General features: G+C 38.5%; 1 protein-coding gene across 1 annotated transcript in view; it reads right to left on the bottom strand.

Annotated features, from left to right (window-relative positions):
* Positions 1 to 4,315: 4,315 nt before the first annotated feature.
* Positions 4,316 to 13,681, bottom strand: part of CHSY3 (chondroitin sulfate synthase 3) — a 215,193-nt gene continuing 205,827 nt past the window's right edge. The window contains exon 3 of the mRNA XM_068423665.1: positions 4,316 to 5,881. Within this exon, the coding sequence (XP_068279766.1) occupies positions 4,316 to 5,881 (1,566 nt within the window). The remainder of the gene's footprint in view (positions 5,882 to 13,681) is intronic.

The raw sequence follows: 13,681 nt of genomic DNA, 5'->3' as shown, positions 1-13,681 counted from the left end.
TCCCTGCCTCTGCCTTCTGCGACTTGGGTGGTGAGGCTAGAGCACTTGCTGGTGAACACTGAGGCAAAAGTGTCGTTGAGTACCTCAGCTTTCTCCATATCCCGGGTAACCAGGTCTTCCGTTTCCTTCTGGAGAGGGCCCACATTTTCCCTAGTCTTCCTTTTATCACTGACATACCTATAGAAGCATTTCTTGTTGTCCTTGACATCCCTGGCCAGATTTAATTCTATTAGCGCTTTAGCTTTCCTAACCTGGTCCCTGGCTGCTTGGACAATTTCCCTGTATTCCTCCCAGGCTACCTGCCCTTGCTTCCACCCTCTGTAGGCTTCCTTCTTGTGCCTGAGTTTATCCAGGAGCTCCTTGTTCATCCATGCAGGCCTCCTGGCGTTTTTGCCTGCCTTCCTCTTTGTTGGGATGCATTGTTCCTGAGCCTGGAGGAGGTGGTCCTTGAATACTAACCAGCTTTCTTGGGCCCCTCTTCCCTCCAGGGCTTTATCCCAAAGGACTCTACCAAGCAGGTCCCTGAAGAGGCTAAAGTCTGCTCTCCTGAAATCCAGGGCGGTGAGCTTGCTGCGTGCCCTCCTTACTGCCCTATGGATCTTGAACTCCGCCATTTCATCGTCGCTGCAGCCAAGGCTGCCCTTGAGCTTCACGTCCCCCACCAGCTACTCCTTGTTGGTGAGAACAAGGTCCAGCATGGCACCTCTCCTCATCGCTCCTCTATCACTTGCAGAAGGAAGTTGTCATCCACACATTAAAGGAACCTCCTGGATTGCTTGTGCCCAGCTGTGTTGTCCCTCCAACAGATATCAGGGTGGCTGAAGCCCCCCATGAGGACCAGGGCCTGTGAACGTGAGGCTACACCTATCTGTCTGTAGAGGGCCTCATTCACTCGGTCTTCGTGGTCAGGTGGCGTGTAGCAGACACCCACTATAATGTCTCCTGTCCCTGCCCTCCCTTTAATCCTGACCCATAACCTCTCCGTCAGCTCCTCCTCCATCCCCAGGCAGAGCTCCATGCACTCAAACTGGTCACTGACATAGAGGGCAACACCCCCTCCTTGTCTCCCCTGCCTGTCCTTCCTAAAAAGCCTGTATCCCTCCATTCCAATGCTCCAGTCATCAGAGCCATCCCACCTCATCTCTGTGATGTCAATAAGGTCATAGCCTTGCAGGTATGAGCAAGGTCTCTAGCTCCTCTTGTTTGTTCCCCATGCTCTGTGCGTTTGTATAGAGGTATTTCATTTGGGCCCCTGACGAAGCTCACTTACTGCCTTTCTCCAGCTTGAGAACCAGTACCCTGATGCAGAAGCATATTCAGCAAGTCTTAGGAAGCCCAACCTGATGTTCTTCCTTCATCCAGAAGACGCAAATGCTCTGTGAAATTAAATAGTGTGAATGGGAAAACATCAGGATGGGGATGCTGCAGGGAGTTCTGAGGTTTCTGTGTGGGGATTGCTAAGATTTTTTTTTTAAGAAAGGCAGTGTCTGAAAAGCCAAAGCACAAGCAGTTCGCAACCCACTGCCCATGCAATGAAACCATGGAACCTATTCCCATTGTAAGGAGTCTTTGGGAAAAATTGGTCGTTATGTTCTATTGTGAATCCATTAGTTACGCATTTACAAAGGGACATCATACACATAGAAATTTCATTTTACAATCAAGATTATGATTCAGATTAGACAAAAGCAAACAGTTGAATAGACATACCCATCTTAATCTATACATCCATAATATTACTCTAACACTTTTGTGCTTTTTTTCTTTTAATATGATCTCCTTAGAAGGCATATTATTCCTCAAACAAACTAAGACAAGTTCTCAAGTTATCTCAGGATAGTTATTTCAAAAGACAATGCAATATTTTGTAATAAACATTTATAATCCATTTTTTTTACAAAGTAATTCATCATATAAACAAATGAATCAGTCAGACACTAAATAAATACTTGTACTGGTAAATACTAGCATTTTGCTTATATCATGTAGGACCTGATCCTGCAAGCCCTCTGTATACATCTTTATCCCCACTGAATGATTGGTTTCATTTATTGTTCTAATCTACTATTTTACTTTGAGTTGAGCAAATACTTTCTGGCCACTAAGTTAGGTAATTGAAATAAGCACTGGAATACATCCCAGCAGACAATTATTTCCTTAGATGTCTTTGTAAATCATTTTTTTTCATGTTTATGAATTCATCAAAAACATTTATCAACAGGCATTCAGTTTTTGATATTTACAATCTGAGTTGCATCAGTTAGTTAAGATTGATCAAATAAATTTTATGTTCCTTGTTCTTGGCTCTCTTATTGAACAAAGCACGACCTTTGCACTCAATTTAAAGAGCTGTTTCCAAGAATTATTTCACAAGTAATACTGAATTTTACTTTCTCCAGACATTTGAGCTAACAATACTGGGCTAGGAAGGCTATAGCCTCCAGGAGAATAACAAGCCAGGAGCTCTCCTTGGGGAAGGCAGACAAGCATGAATTATGTTTTATCTGTTCTCATCTACCACAATTAAAACCTTCTGCAAGGAAATGGGGATGGCCTTTTTTAAAGCATACAAAAAAGCTATGGCCAGCCCTTTAACTCTGAGTTTACTCACTCCTTTTCAGGGATGCCTTTTTCTTTCCATGGTAAATCCAGAACAGAGAACTGCAGATAAGAGACATTGACTGACCTACACACCCTCCTTGGCCCTTAGGAAATTTATCAGGATATCTTCATACAAATAGATGTGTCAGTGAATTCCAATCTCTTAGTTGTTCTTTGAAAGGAAACACAGGAGGAGTCAGTTACAGCTGAAAAACTTACCAGCTTAAATTCAGTAATTGCTTACTTTTTCTTGTCCAGCTTTATTTGAAATATAGTTTGAAATCAAGGGTACTGAGGTTATTAGATGTACCCACTGTATTAATTTAAGTTTGGCTGAATTCTGATGGTTTCTTGGATGCCTTTGAGCTCTTATCACAGTATAGCATGAAACGTTCCAAGCATGTGGCAAAAATAATGACAACAATTGTAACAAATCGCTGAACTAAAAAGAGGGACATATTTTCAAATGACTCTCTCTATATATCTATATATATATATAGGGATATACACACACGCACACACATACACGCACATATATATCCCTATATAAGCATTTCTCTAAAACACAGAAATTGATTTTATTATTTTTATGTTGGTATCATTTTAAATACTTTACTCTGTGAATCCACAATATGACAACTTCAGGCTGTCCAGAGAGATAAATCTTAACACAGTCTTATAACCTCCACTAATATAAATATATTGGCAAGGAACTTTGACCAGCAATAGTAAATTTTGAAACTTAAATAATTATTCTACAATTCTGACAACAAATTGCTACTAAGTACCAATATTCATGGAAAATGTAAAAAAAAAAGATACAGCATTAACTTATAACACTCTGTATCAAGTGCAGCTTTTTGAAAGGAATGTAAGAGAAAATTATGTAATAGAAACTCATTAACTTATACTATGTGTTTCAAAAAAAGAATACTGTATGCCTGAACTTTATCACAAATAACCATGTTAAGCGATAGTTTCTTCTTGCCCGCAAATGAAGGATGTTGGTTCACAAATCTTCTAAAGTGTACGTGAGCATTTGATTAAATACTGTTCCTTGTGAAAATAAAGTTCATTTACACTTAAGAGTGAATGACAATGAGGAGTTTGTTATTATAATAAGACATTTAAGGACCTTGGTAGCCAGTACCAGTTGTACTTGCAAGTACCTCCTCAGTTTTTCTTTTTTTTTTTTTTTTAAAAATAAAGGTACAATCATAGTTATTCATTTACTTTAAAAATTCTAAAGATGAAGAAAAGTAGCATTTATACATATAAGTCCTCACATAAATTATAAAACTCAAGTTTATCTTGTAGAGTTCCATCCCCAGAAGAAGCATAAAGCACTTTTGTGGTACCCTCACCAGTAAATATTTCTATCACATCAAATCTGAGAAATGCAACAAAGATGAAACTGCACCCCAAAGCCAAAAAAGAACACTCTTCTGATGCAGTCTCTTGTGATGGATGTGCTCCATGGGATCATATGATTGCTGTGACTTGACTGAATTTCAAACAAACAAAATAAGAAGGAATTCACCTCGCCAGTTCAGTAGGTATAAGAAACATCAGTGAACAGCAGACTCACCCCGTTTGAGGTCAACAAGTCTTTGGAAGACAGCGAGGAGGGAGTTTAAAAACATGACAGCAAAATCAAATAATAATAACAATAATGAGGTAAACTCCCCTAAAAAAGGCCAAATAGGCTGAGATGTCAGGACAGGGTTCGATTGTACCTGACACCCAAATGTTTCTGCAGCCAGAGTTCAGCGAGTTGCATGGTAGAGGCAAACGTACTTGCTTTGGACCCTAAGCACATTTTATATTGTTTTGGATCTAAATTGAGGTCACACTGAACTGGATGAAAAATATGGACAACTCCTACTTCTTGACTTCTGAAAGCCTTCAAGCCAGATGTTATCACTTTAGTAAAGAGGTCTACATCCTCAAGTCCCCAGCCTTGAATTGAGGTATCAAATCCACCAGCAGTAAGTAGATCACTTTTGTAAATACAGGTAATTCCAAATCCATACTCCCTCCAAAATCCAGTTCTTTTTGTGAAAACAAAACTACTGTCATCTGGAGAATTGCCTCCATATATTAATTTTGGATCATACTGGCTAAAGATGATAGGGTAGTAAACCTGTTCTCCCTGAATAGTGTTACCTCTGCATCGCTGGAGGAAGTCTGGTGTGAATACCAGATCAACATCACAGAACAGCAGCAAAGTGCCATTGTCAAATTGAGATGAGGCCATTTCAAGACCTAAACCTCTAGAAAACTTTCCTGCCATCGGAATCAGGGTCATATCTGCCTTAGGATACTTAATGCTATATTCTTTCATTAGCTCTATGTGTTTGCTGGAGTCTTGGCCCGACTCGGAACTGAACAGAATTATTGCCAACTTTACATTCTGTCTGGGAATCAGACAAGTCTTCTCAAAGTTATCCATAAATCTTGAGAAAATGTCAAATCTTCCTGTGAGAGGGACAAGAATATGTATTTTCTTGTCACTGTGTCCCCCAATGTCTTTGGTGCCTTGAAAAGATGAGGAAAAAATCTTTAAAGAATTTGAAAGAAAAGAGAAAGATTGAGTGTCGGTGTTGGTATCCTCCAGCAGACTTCTTACATCCAGCTCCTCTGCTTCTTTGAAGAAAGGTTTGCTAAACAATTGCTGAAGGTAAGCATGGCGTCTCACTGGAACTGTAACTTTCCTTCCTTTGTGTCTTTTATACAAAAGCAGTAAATCCAGGATGTACTCCACTCCATGCAGAGGGTCCACCCTGCGGTAGCCATACTGTATTTCCTTGAAATCAATGAGCCTTCCTCTAGATCTAGAGTTCTTATTTATCATTTCCATGACTTGCATCATGGTGTCATCCAGTGCAGCCCGCAGGACGCTGCTCAGGCTCTGCCGGGGTGGCTGGTTCTCCATCATTGAGTAAAGAAATTTTCCTGTCAGGAACTCCCACTCAATGACTTCATCCCTTTCACGTGGCTGAAAATGATTGAAAGATGGCATCACTCCCAGTTGCTGATCTTCCTTATTTACTTCACTGTTACTGAGCTTGCTCATCAGGGCACTTTCCCTATGGAGCTGGATGGTCTGATAACGCAGTTCTGAAATTTTGCGACTCAGTATGTAATTGTGCAGCCTGTATTGGTAGGCTGGTCTTTTGTTTGGATGAAGTGTTATGGCTGTGTGAATCTTGCCATTGTGAAGATCTTGAATGTAACCTTTGCGGTTGTGTTCATAGTTTTCATGGAACAATTGCTGCATCTAGAAAGAGAGAGAGAGGGGGAGGGAGGGAAAGACATTAAGTGGAAGCACTTCTATGCACAAAAGAATTGACATTGGTACTGCTGATCACTACCAGTTCTTACACATCATGGCTATTTTTAGGCACAGAACACTGTTTTGCTCTCTTTGTACTGTCCTCAGCAAGCAAATATTGTCCTCTAACTAAACAGAAGGGCAGATATCTTGGATTTATCTATCCTTACTTCATCTAACTGCAAATCTCAATGAAAAACTTAACGGAAGGTCTGTAGGTAATATTTCTGAGTTCCTAGGTGCAGGCTGAATGGTGCTATGCATGAAACACTAAGTCTTCACCTACATCTAAACCCTTATTAGCACAGATCCTTACTGAAAGGTTAGCAACACTGATGATGTTTTTTAAGAGGACCTTGGATTTACATCTATGGAGCAAAAAACTGCATGTATTTCCTACGGACACACACAAATAGGTAGTGCTACTTAACGTTCAAAAACTGAATGGACTTCATTTCAACAAAACTATTTTTTTTCCATGTGGACAAAGAATTCAATGACTGAAATATAACCATTGGAATATGCGTGTTGGCAGGGATACATATAATAGAGTACGTCAATTAAGCTATAGATCATGCTAGTATAACTCGCCCTGAGTAAATCCCAGTGTATTTCTGTGGCAAGAAAAGACATTCTACTCTGTCAAATTAGTAATTGTAATATCTTCTAAATAGTGAAGAGATACATTTTATGGCTGAAGCAGAGGTCTAGCATTTAAAGTGTTTGGCCTGTATATCTTTCTGTGCTAACAGCTAAACTACCAGCAAATCATAAAAATTTCTCTAACTCAGTTTCCTCCCTAAAAGAAAACTTAGCTCATTATTAATTTAATGTGATGAATACTTATTCTTAAATGGAAAGTTATATGGAGAAGTAAAATGTTAACATCATAAACACATTTAAGACCCACTGCTCTTTGCTAAGCTAACACCTACTAACTCCAGAGAAACAGAATTATTTCCCATGAGTAGCAGATAGAGGAGAAGAGGCTGCTCTGTTTCATCTGCAAACAGACTGGTCTGTAATTAACACATAAAGAAAATATGCTAATTAGATAGAAAATGTTGTTCAAGGAGGTGTTGTAAGCTTGAGCTATAATCAGATTTTGAGATGGGTATTGAAGTTCATCTTTTATACACTAAGGAAATCAAGAGAGGTGAGGGCTGATGACACAATGTCTCAGACTCAAAATATTTAGCTCATTTTACTGCTATTCTTTCAAACCAAAACAGAGGTTTTGCTACTAGAAGTAATATTAAGCACAGGGCAACAAATGCAAAATAACTCCTAACAAAGCTAGGAATGAGGACAATTATTTAAAATCCATTACCAATGTATGAGAAATACACATTGTCATATTTAGAAAAACAGAATTTTAATACAAAATTTCTAGAATCTCCCTCCCACCCCATTCAGACCCCAAAATACTCTGTTTGAGCAAACATAGCTACTACTATTAGTCAGGTCAGCATTTTTGAGGCTACAATCATATAACATGGAGAAAAGCAACAGCCTAATTCTGAGAACTACCTTAAGCTATCTTAAATTTGCCTTTAATAAAACACATATGTCTGTTATATTAAAGCAGGAATGAGCATGAAAAAACATACATAGTTACAAAATGACTCAACTACTCCTTATTCACAGAACTCCCACCTAAATGTGTCAGAGCACATTTGTTCTGTCTTGGGAGGTGGTTATTTTGCTTGTCACATGAGATGAGATGAACCAGGGACAGGAGGGTTTGGGCGATTTCCTTGCTATCACAGAGAACAGGAACCGACATCATTGGTACTGAGTAAGCTTTTAACCAGCAGTGCTGGCAATATAGAAATATGGCTTCCTTGAGGACAAGAGGTGGACTCTAGCGAGACAGACAGATTAGGGACTGAATTAGAGAAAAGTGCCTGGGAAAGGGCTGGGTGAAGATATTTGCTCTTTGGAAGAATCGTTTTCCCTTCTCCCTCTACAATTTACTTTTTGAATGAAAAAAGATCAGCTGATCAGGTGAGACTTCTGTCTCTCCAGTAGTAAGTCACACTCCCTGTACCCTTTTAATTAAAGCTGTCTACTATGTGCTCTGCAAGGTGACTGCTTTTGTATTCTCCACTTTTTCTGGAAAAAGTTGAATCCATTATTTTCATGTTTAGAATTTCACATTAAAATCCCCTTATAGGAAAATAAAGAAAAAGAAAATGTATAACATCGAAAACAAAAGAAAGAAGGGGAGGCTGTTTTGTTGATGAATGATATCAGCATCCTTCCCCACAAACCCTGACACTCCGCTCTTATCTTAAGACCTCTAATCATAAAGAATCACTTGAGTTTTTCTTCATCCACAATGGAGAATGGTGTTTGATTATAACTGAAACAACCATTAACTACCTTTACACATTTAACTTATGGTACCTGAACTTTCACAGTAAGTTTTATTTAAAGTAGTATAATGTATTTTATCCAAAAGATTTTTAACAGATGATAAAATATTGCTGTTAAACTAAATGCTCTCCTCCTATTGTGCAAGTTCTTTTGTAACCCTTGACTTATTACAAACTCAGCTTCACAGCAGATTCATTAGCAGCACTCTTTTAACAGGAATATTCTATCAAAATAAATACCAATTTTTATTACGTTCCTATTTCAGACGCCTCGGTTTATTAGATATGCTCCACTGAAATCATAGCGAGAGGATGTACTCCGTTATACTAATGATTTTACTTTTGATAATCAACAACAGATTAACAGCAGCAATAAAAAAAATTGAATCAACTCAGTAACACAGTATTATCACACATATACAAAACTGTGCTAATCCATTTTAAATGATGTTACTGAATGTTTTTAATAGATCTCAATATAGAGAAAACAGTTCAGAACAAATATGACACTGAAATCATAAACTCTTCCTGAACACAGCAGGTTTTAAACTTGGTACCACAAAGAAATTTGTTTTCAATATTGCAGGACAAAAATGTCTTTTTACAACTCAAATTATTAATATCTAGATGAAAGCAATTCAATGTGATCCTAACTTTGCTTTGAAATTTCTAAGCAAGGTGGTCAAGCCTAGGAGGCAAAGGGAAAGATGATTAAATTTCCTGGAGAATGGATATGTGCAAGGGCCTGAACTGGTCAATGCAGTCATAAGTTATCTGGAAAAAGAGGTGATTTGGGAGGTGGCAAGATTTACTGAATATAAATTAAAATTATTCAGCATTGTAAAAGTAAACCTGCCTGCAGAAGTTCTCATGATTTTGAATGGCTAGGTAATAAAATGGCAGATTAAATTCTGTATAGATAAATGCAAAGCACATGTGAAGAAGGCAATCCTAATTATACCTGAAGAATGTCAGACTGTGTGAAAGATGTTGAGGTGTTGGAGCGAGTCCAGAGGAGGGCGACCAAGCTGGTGAAGGGTCTGGAGGGTATGACCTATGAGGAAGGGCTGAGGGAGCTGGGGTTGTTTAGCCTGGAGAAGAGGAGGCTCAGAGGTGACCTTATTGAAGTCTACAACTACCTGAAGGGAGGTTGTAGTGGGGTGCGAGTTGGCCTCTTCTCCCAGGCAACTAGCGATAGGACAAGAGGACATAGCCTCAAGCTTCGCCAGGGGAGGTTCAGGTTGGACATTAGGAAGAATTTCTTCTCAGAAAGGGTTATTAGACATTGGAATGGGCTGCCCAGGGAGGTGGTGGAGTCACCATCTCTGGATGTGTTTAAAAAAAGACTGGACATGGCACTTTTAGTGCCATGGTCTAGTTGACAGGGTGGTGTCAGGGCAATGGTTGGACTTGATGATCCCAGAGGTCTCTTCCAACCTGATTGATTCTGTGATTCTGTGTGCAAGCTGTTAGCACTCTGGAAAGAGAACCTAGCTACACAGTAGGCAATTCTGTGCAAATGTCACATTGATGTTCAGTAGTGATGAAAGGGAAAGCAAATAGCATGAGGACAAGTCTAAAGTGAATGAGAAACATCATTATATGGTTGTGTCCATAGTGTACCTGAATCTTGAAAGCTGTGGGCAGGTACCTTGTTAATATCGTGATGTCCCATCTGAAATGGATAACATATGAGTAGAGTACTAACCAAGGCCTCCATATGATCACACCTGGATCCTTAGATGAATAGACGACTAGGGCGAAAGGGAGTAATCCAAAGAGGGCCAACCCCGAGATCTATGAAGTCAGTAGCACCATAAGGGAAACGGATAGGAATAGGAATAGTCACCATCTCTTCTCACATAAAGAACTATGACACATACAACGATGCTCTCAAGATTCAAAAGCAAAAAAGGAAATATGTAACTGAACCACAGAACTTATTGGCACAGCAAGCTGCTATGGTAAAATTTTGCATGGCTTCAAAGAGTGAGCCAACAGCTCAGTGGGGACTTCCATCATTGTTATGTTAAACACAAAGGTACACTTTCTCCACTACATTGATATACTGCAGACAACCGGAGCCCCAGCTGAGGCTATATCACAATATGTCTTTATTGTCTTACACTCCTGCCTCAGCTTCTTCTACCGGTTACTGCAGAGAGAGGATATTTTGTCAAATGAACGTTTAGTTTGACATGATACAACCACTCTACATTCACTGAAAGCAGTGAATGGGAGAAGTTGTCTTCAATTCAATATAACACATGGAGGCACAACATTTTATTTTTTCATATTGCATGACTTTGTGACTTCCCTGAAGAGCCTGCTGTCTTCTAAACAATTCTTACAGCCCAACTAATGCAAGAGTTGGCAAGGACTTCTGCTTGCCTCTTTTCATGCCAGCTGAAACTAGAAGTTGGCAAGGAATGTGAATAATCTAATCATGCTCTGAGGAACTCTGAACTGCGAGCAGGAACAAAAAAAAATGAGAAGAAATAAACTGGAATAAAGGCAATGCTTTATTATCATGGCAGAGAAATACAAGCTAATACGTAAGCACAATGTAATTTGCATTGCAAGCTTTGAAATCATTGTAATCTCTGTGATTTACTCATGTAATAAAAAAGGAAAGTTCTTACTACATATACACAAAAGCCTAAATCAACCTACTTTATTATTGCAAGACTGTCACGTATTAAAAGATTGAATGCAAATGGTGCTTTTTAAATTAACACAATTTTTCTTTGAGCATTGTAGAAAAATTTCTCCCATTTAGCAGAGAAGATATGGAATTAATCCTCCATCCATTCTAGCTCTTCCTAAACTCACAGTAGTACTAAACTGTTGACCATTTTATCTAAACTGGACTTTTAATAAATTTAGAAATAAGAGGAACTGTTCATGGTCTTTTTTCTCCCTGCTCTTTAGAATTTAGCTCTCCTAAAGATGAAGATTTATTCACTATTTCCACTGACTTCAAGGGGCATTTCATCCATATGAAGAACACATGTAAAATCTACCGTGCTCAAGATGATACTTTTTGGCTGAACAGCAGCAAGCTGAGTACCTTAATTGAAGGACGAGTAAAAATTAAAAAGTCAGGCAACTACAGGCACATTAGGATGCTCTCAATAACGTGTACTATAACAAAATGCAGCATTAAGCTATGGGTGATCATACATTTCTGGACAAGAAAACAGATTTCAGGAAGTCATTTGGTATGGTGCTACGAGAAAAACTGTCAGCCTGGAGAAGATAAGGATTAAGATTGGAATTACGAAATGCATATGAACTGGATAACAGAGAGGCAATAACTAGCTATGTTTAAATGGGGAACTGTCACTTTGGAGCTTCTGAGGAACAGTATCACACCTAGTGACACCAGCACAAAATCTGGGACACTTCTCATGACACAAAGTCGAGGACATCATGAAGACACAAGAGGAGAAGACACCCCACAGGAAGTGCCAGAAAACTTGGAGAAGCAACACTGCGTAAATTCAGTTGTTATAATAATACAACAGACATAATCCTACACTTGTGGTATTAAGAGGTGACTAAACGTCTTACGAAAAGTTGACTTTTTAAACTGGAAATAACTGACAAGTAAGGAGAACACAAGAATATTAGCAGACAGAAAAGTGACATGAAGAGATTATGAAACATCAGTGTGAACCTTCCACAGAAAAGGAAAACAGGATTTTGTGTTGCATCAGTCAGCATATTTCTGAAAGACACAGCAATTTCACACAATTCTGAACCTGTACCTTTATCAAATGTGCGGGACCAAATCAATGCAAGGATCTGCCAGGACCAGAAACTATCCCATGAGAAGAGGTTATTTGCCTTGTCTAACCTTGCAAAATGAAGGATAAGAATCGTATTGTCTCTAAATACATTAAGCAAGTAAGAGAGAGATAATGAAAGCAAACGAGCCTTAGGTTTACCTGGGCAGGAAGTCAAAGGAAAATTTCTAGCTGTCACAAGAAGAAGGGTTTAGATCAGATTTTCAATACAAGCAATGCACACAATTTAATCATGTTATTAAAAATGAGATTGCTTGTGAGTAGGGGAATCAATGACATGAGAGATCCATTCAATTTTTCCTAATGATACATTGGTTTTACTATGAATTCATTACATATTATTAATTGGCAGCAGCTAACCTTCCTACAAACAGACATTACATTGAAAATACCTAACATCCTCTTTCTATTCACAGTCCTCAGCCAACAGTAGTTCCTTATGTTTCCACTTAGTGTGACACCTAACAAACTAGCTTTATATCTGTAAAAACAATGACTGGTAATGTAATAGCTTTATAACACAACCATTTGCTTATAGTTTATAATGCGTCTGAGTAACAATGTTGTGAAGGATTTTGCCACAAAACCAGAACACAGATTCATGTTTCACCACTCAAATTATTGTAAGGGATTAAAACCTGCTGCTATCTTTATATTATGCCAATCATTTTAGCATATGATGCACACAGAAACAACACAGAACACTGGAGTGTAACTATAACCCATGAGTGATAGTAAAATGCCATGTATACAAGAGTTACACCTTGCTGCATATTGAAAGGCATATCCACTAATCCTTCCTAGAGAAATAATTTTGAGCTAACACAGCCACAGAAGGAAGTGCTGAATACTATTCCATTTCACACATAGTTAACGGACACATTAAATATCTTAAGCAACAGAATCAACAGTCTTCCTGCTGACACCATCCCCAGGATGAACAAATCTTGATGTATTGAATTCAGCTCTGGTATGTAGGGGTTAGCAAGCAGATAAATTACAAGCACACACCACAAATTCAATTAATAGTTTCTTCAGCATTAGGACAGTTCACTCAATAGAATGGGATCTAACTTCTTATTTGCAGATTAGCTAGGTGATATGTAGTGATCAAAGTAAAAAGAGCTAATTTTTTTAGACTCTTTAAAAGTAGAACTGTGCATTAATTATTTATAACTCTTCTGCTGGCCATCACCCTAATGAGACTAATAAATAAAGGCTAATAGCACACTCTTTTTGGACGATTTTCCCCCCACCTCCTTTCTCACAGTAGTCAAGCCATTGGACTGAAATCAGCTCAGTGTGCTATAAGCCAAGTGATATCAAGAAAAGCTAAAATAAAGCACTCACGAAACAGTGCTGCTCTGTTAATAATAGTAGACTTTTTTTGACATCTCATCAATACCTTTAAATTAAAAAAAAACACACTGCAAATCCTGAAGTTTTCCTGCAATGTAGGACAGATAATACAAGAAGGATGTATAAAGTCATGCTGTTTTGTATATGATTCTAGCAACCTGATATAGGGTTAGTTCACCAAGCACAAAATGTAATAAAAT

This window comes from Nyctibius grandis, chromosome Z, assembly GCF_013368605.1.
Source record: "Nyctibius grandis isolate bNycGra1 chromosome Z, bNycGra1.pri, whole genome shotgun sequence".
NCBI lineage: Eukaryota > Metazoa > Chordata > Aves > Nyctibiiformes > Nyctibiidae > Nyctibius > Nyctibius grandis.
The sequence above is the reverse complement of the archived record's forward strand: the minus strand, read 5'-3'. Positions and strand labels throughout refer to the sequence as shown.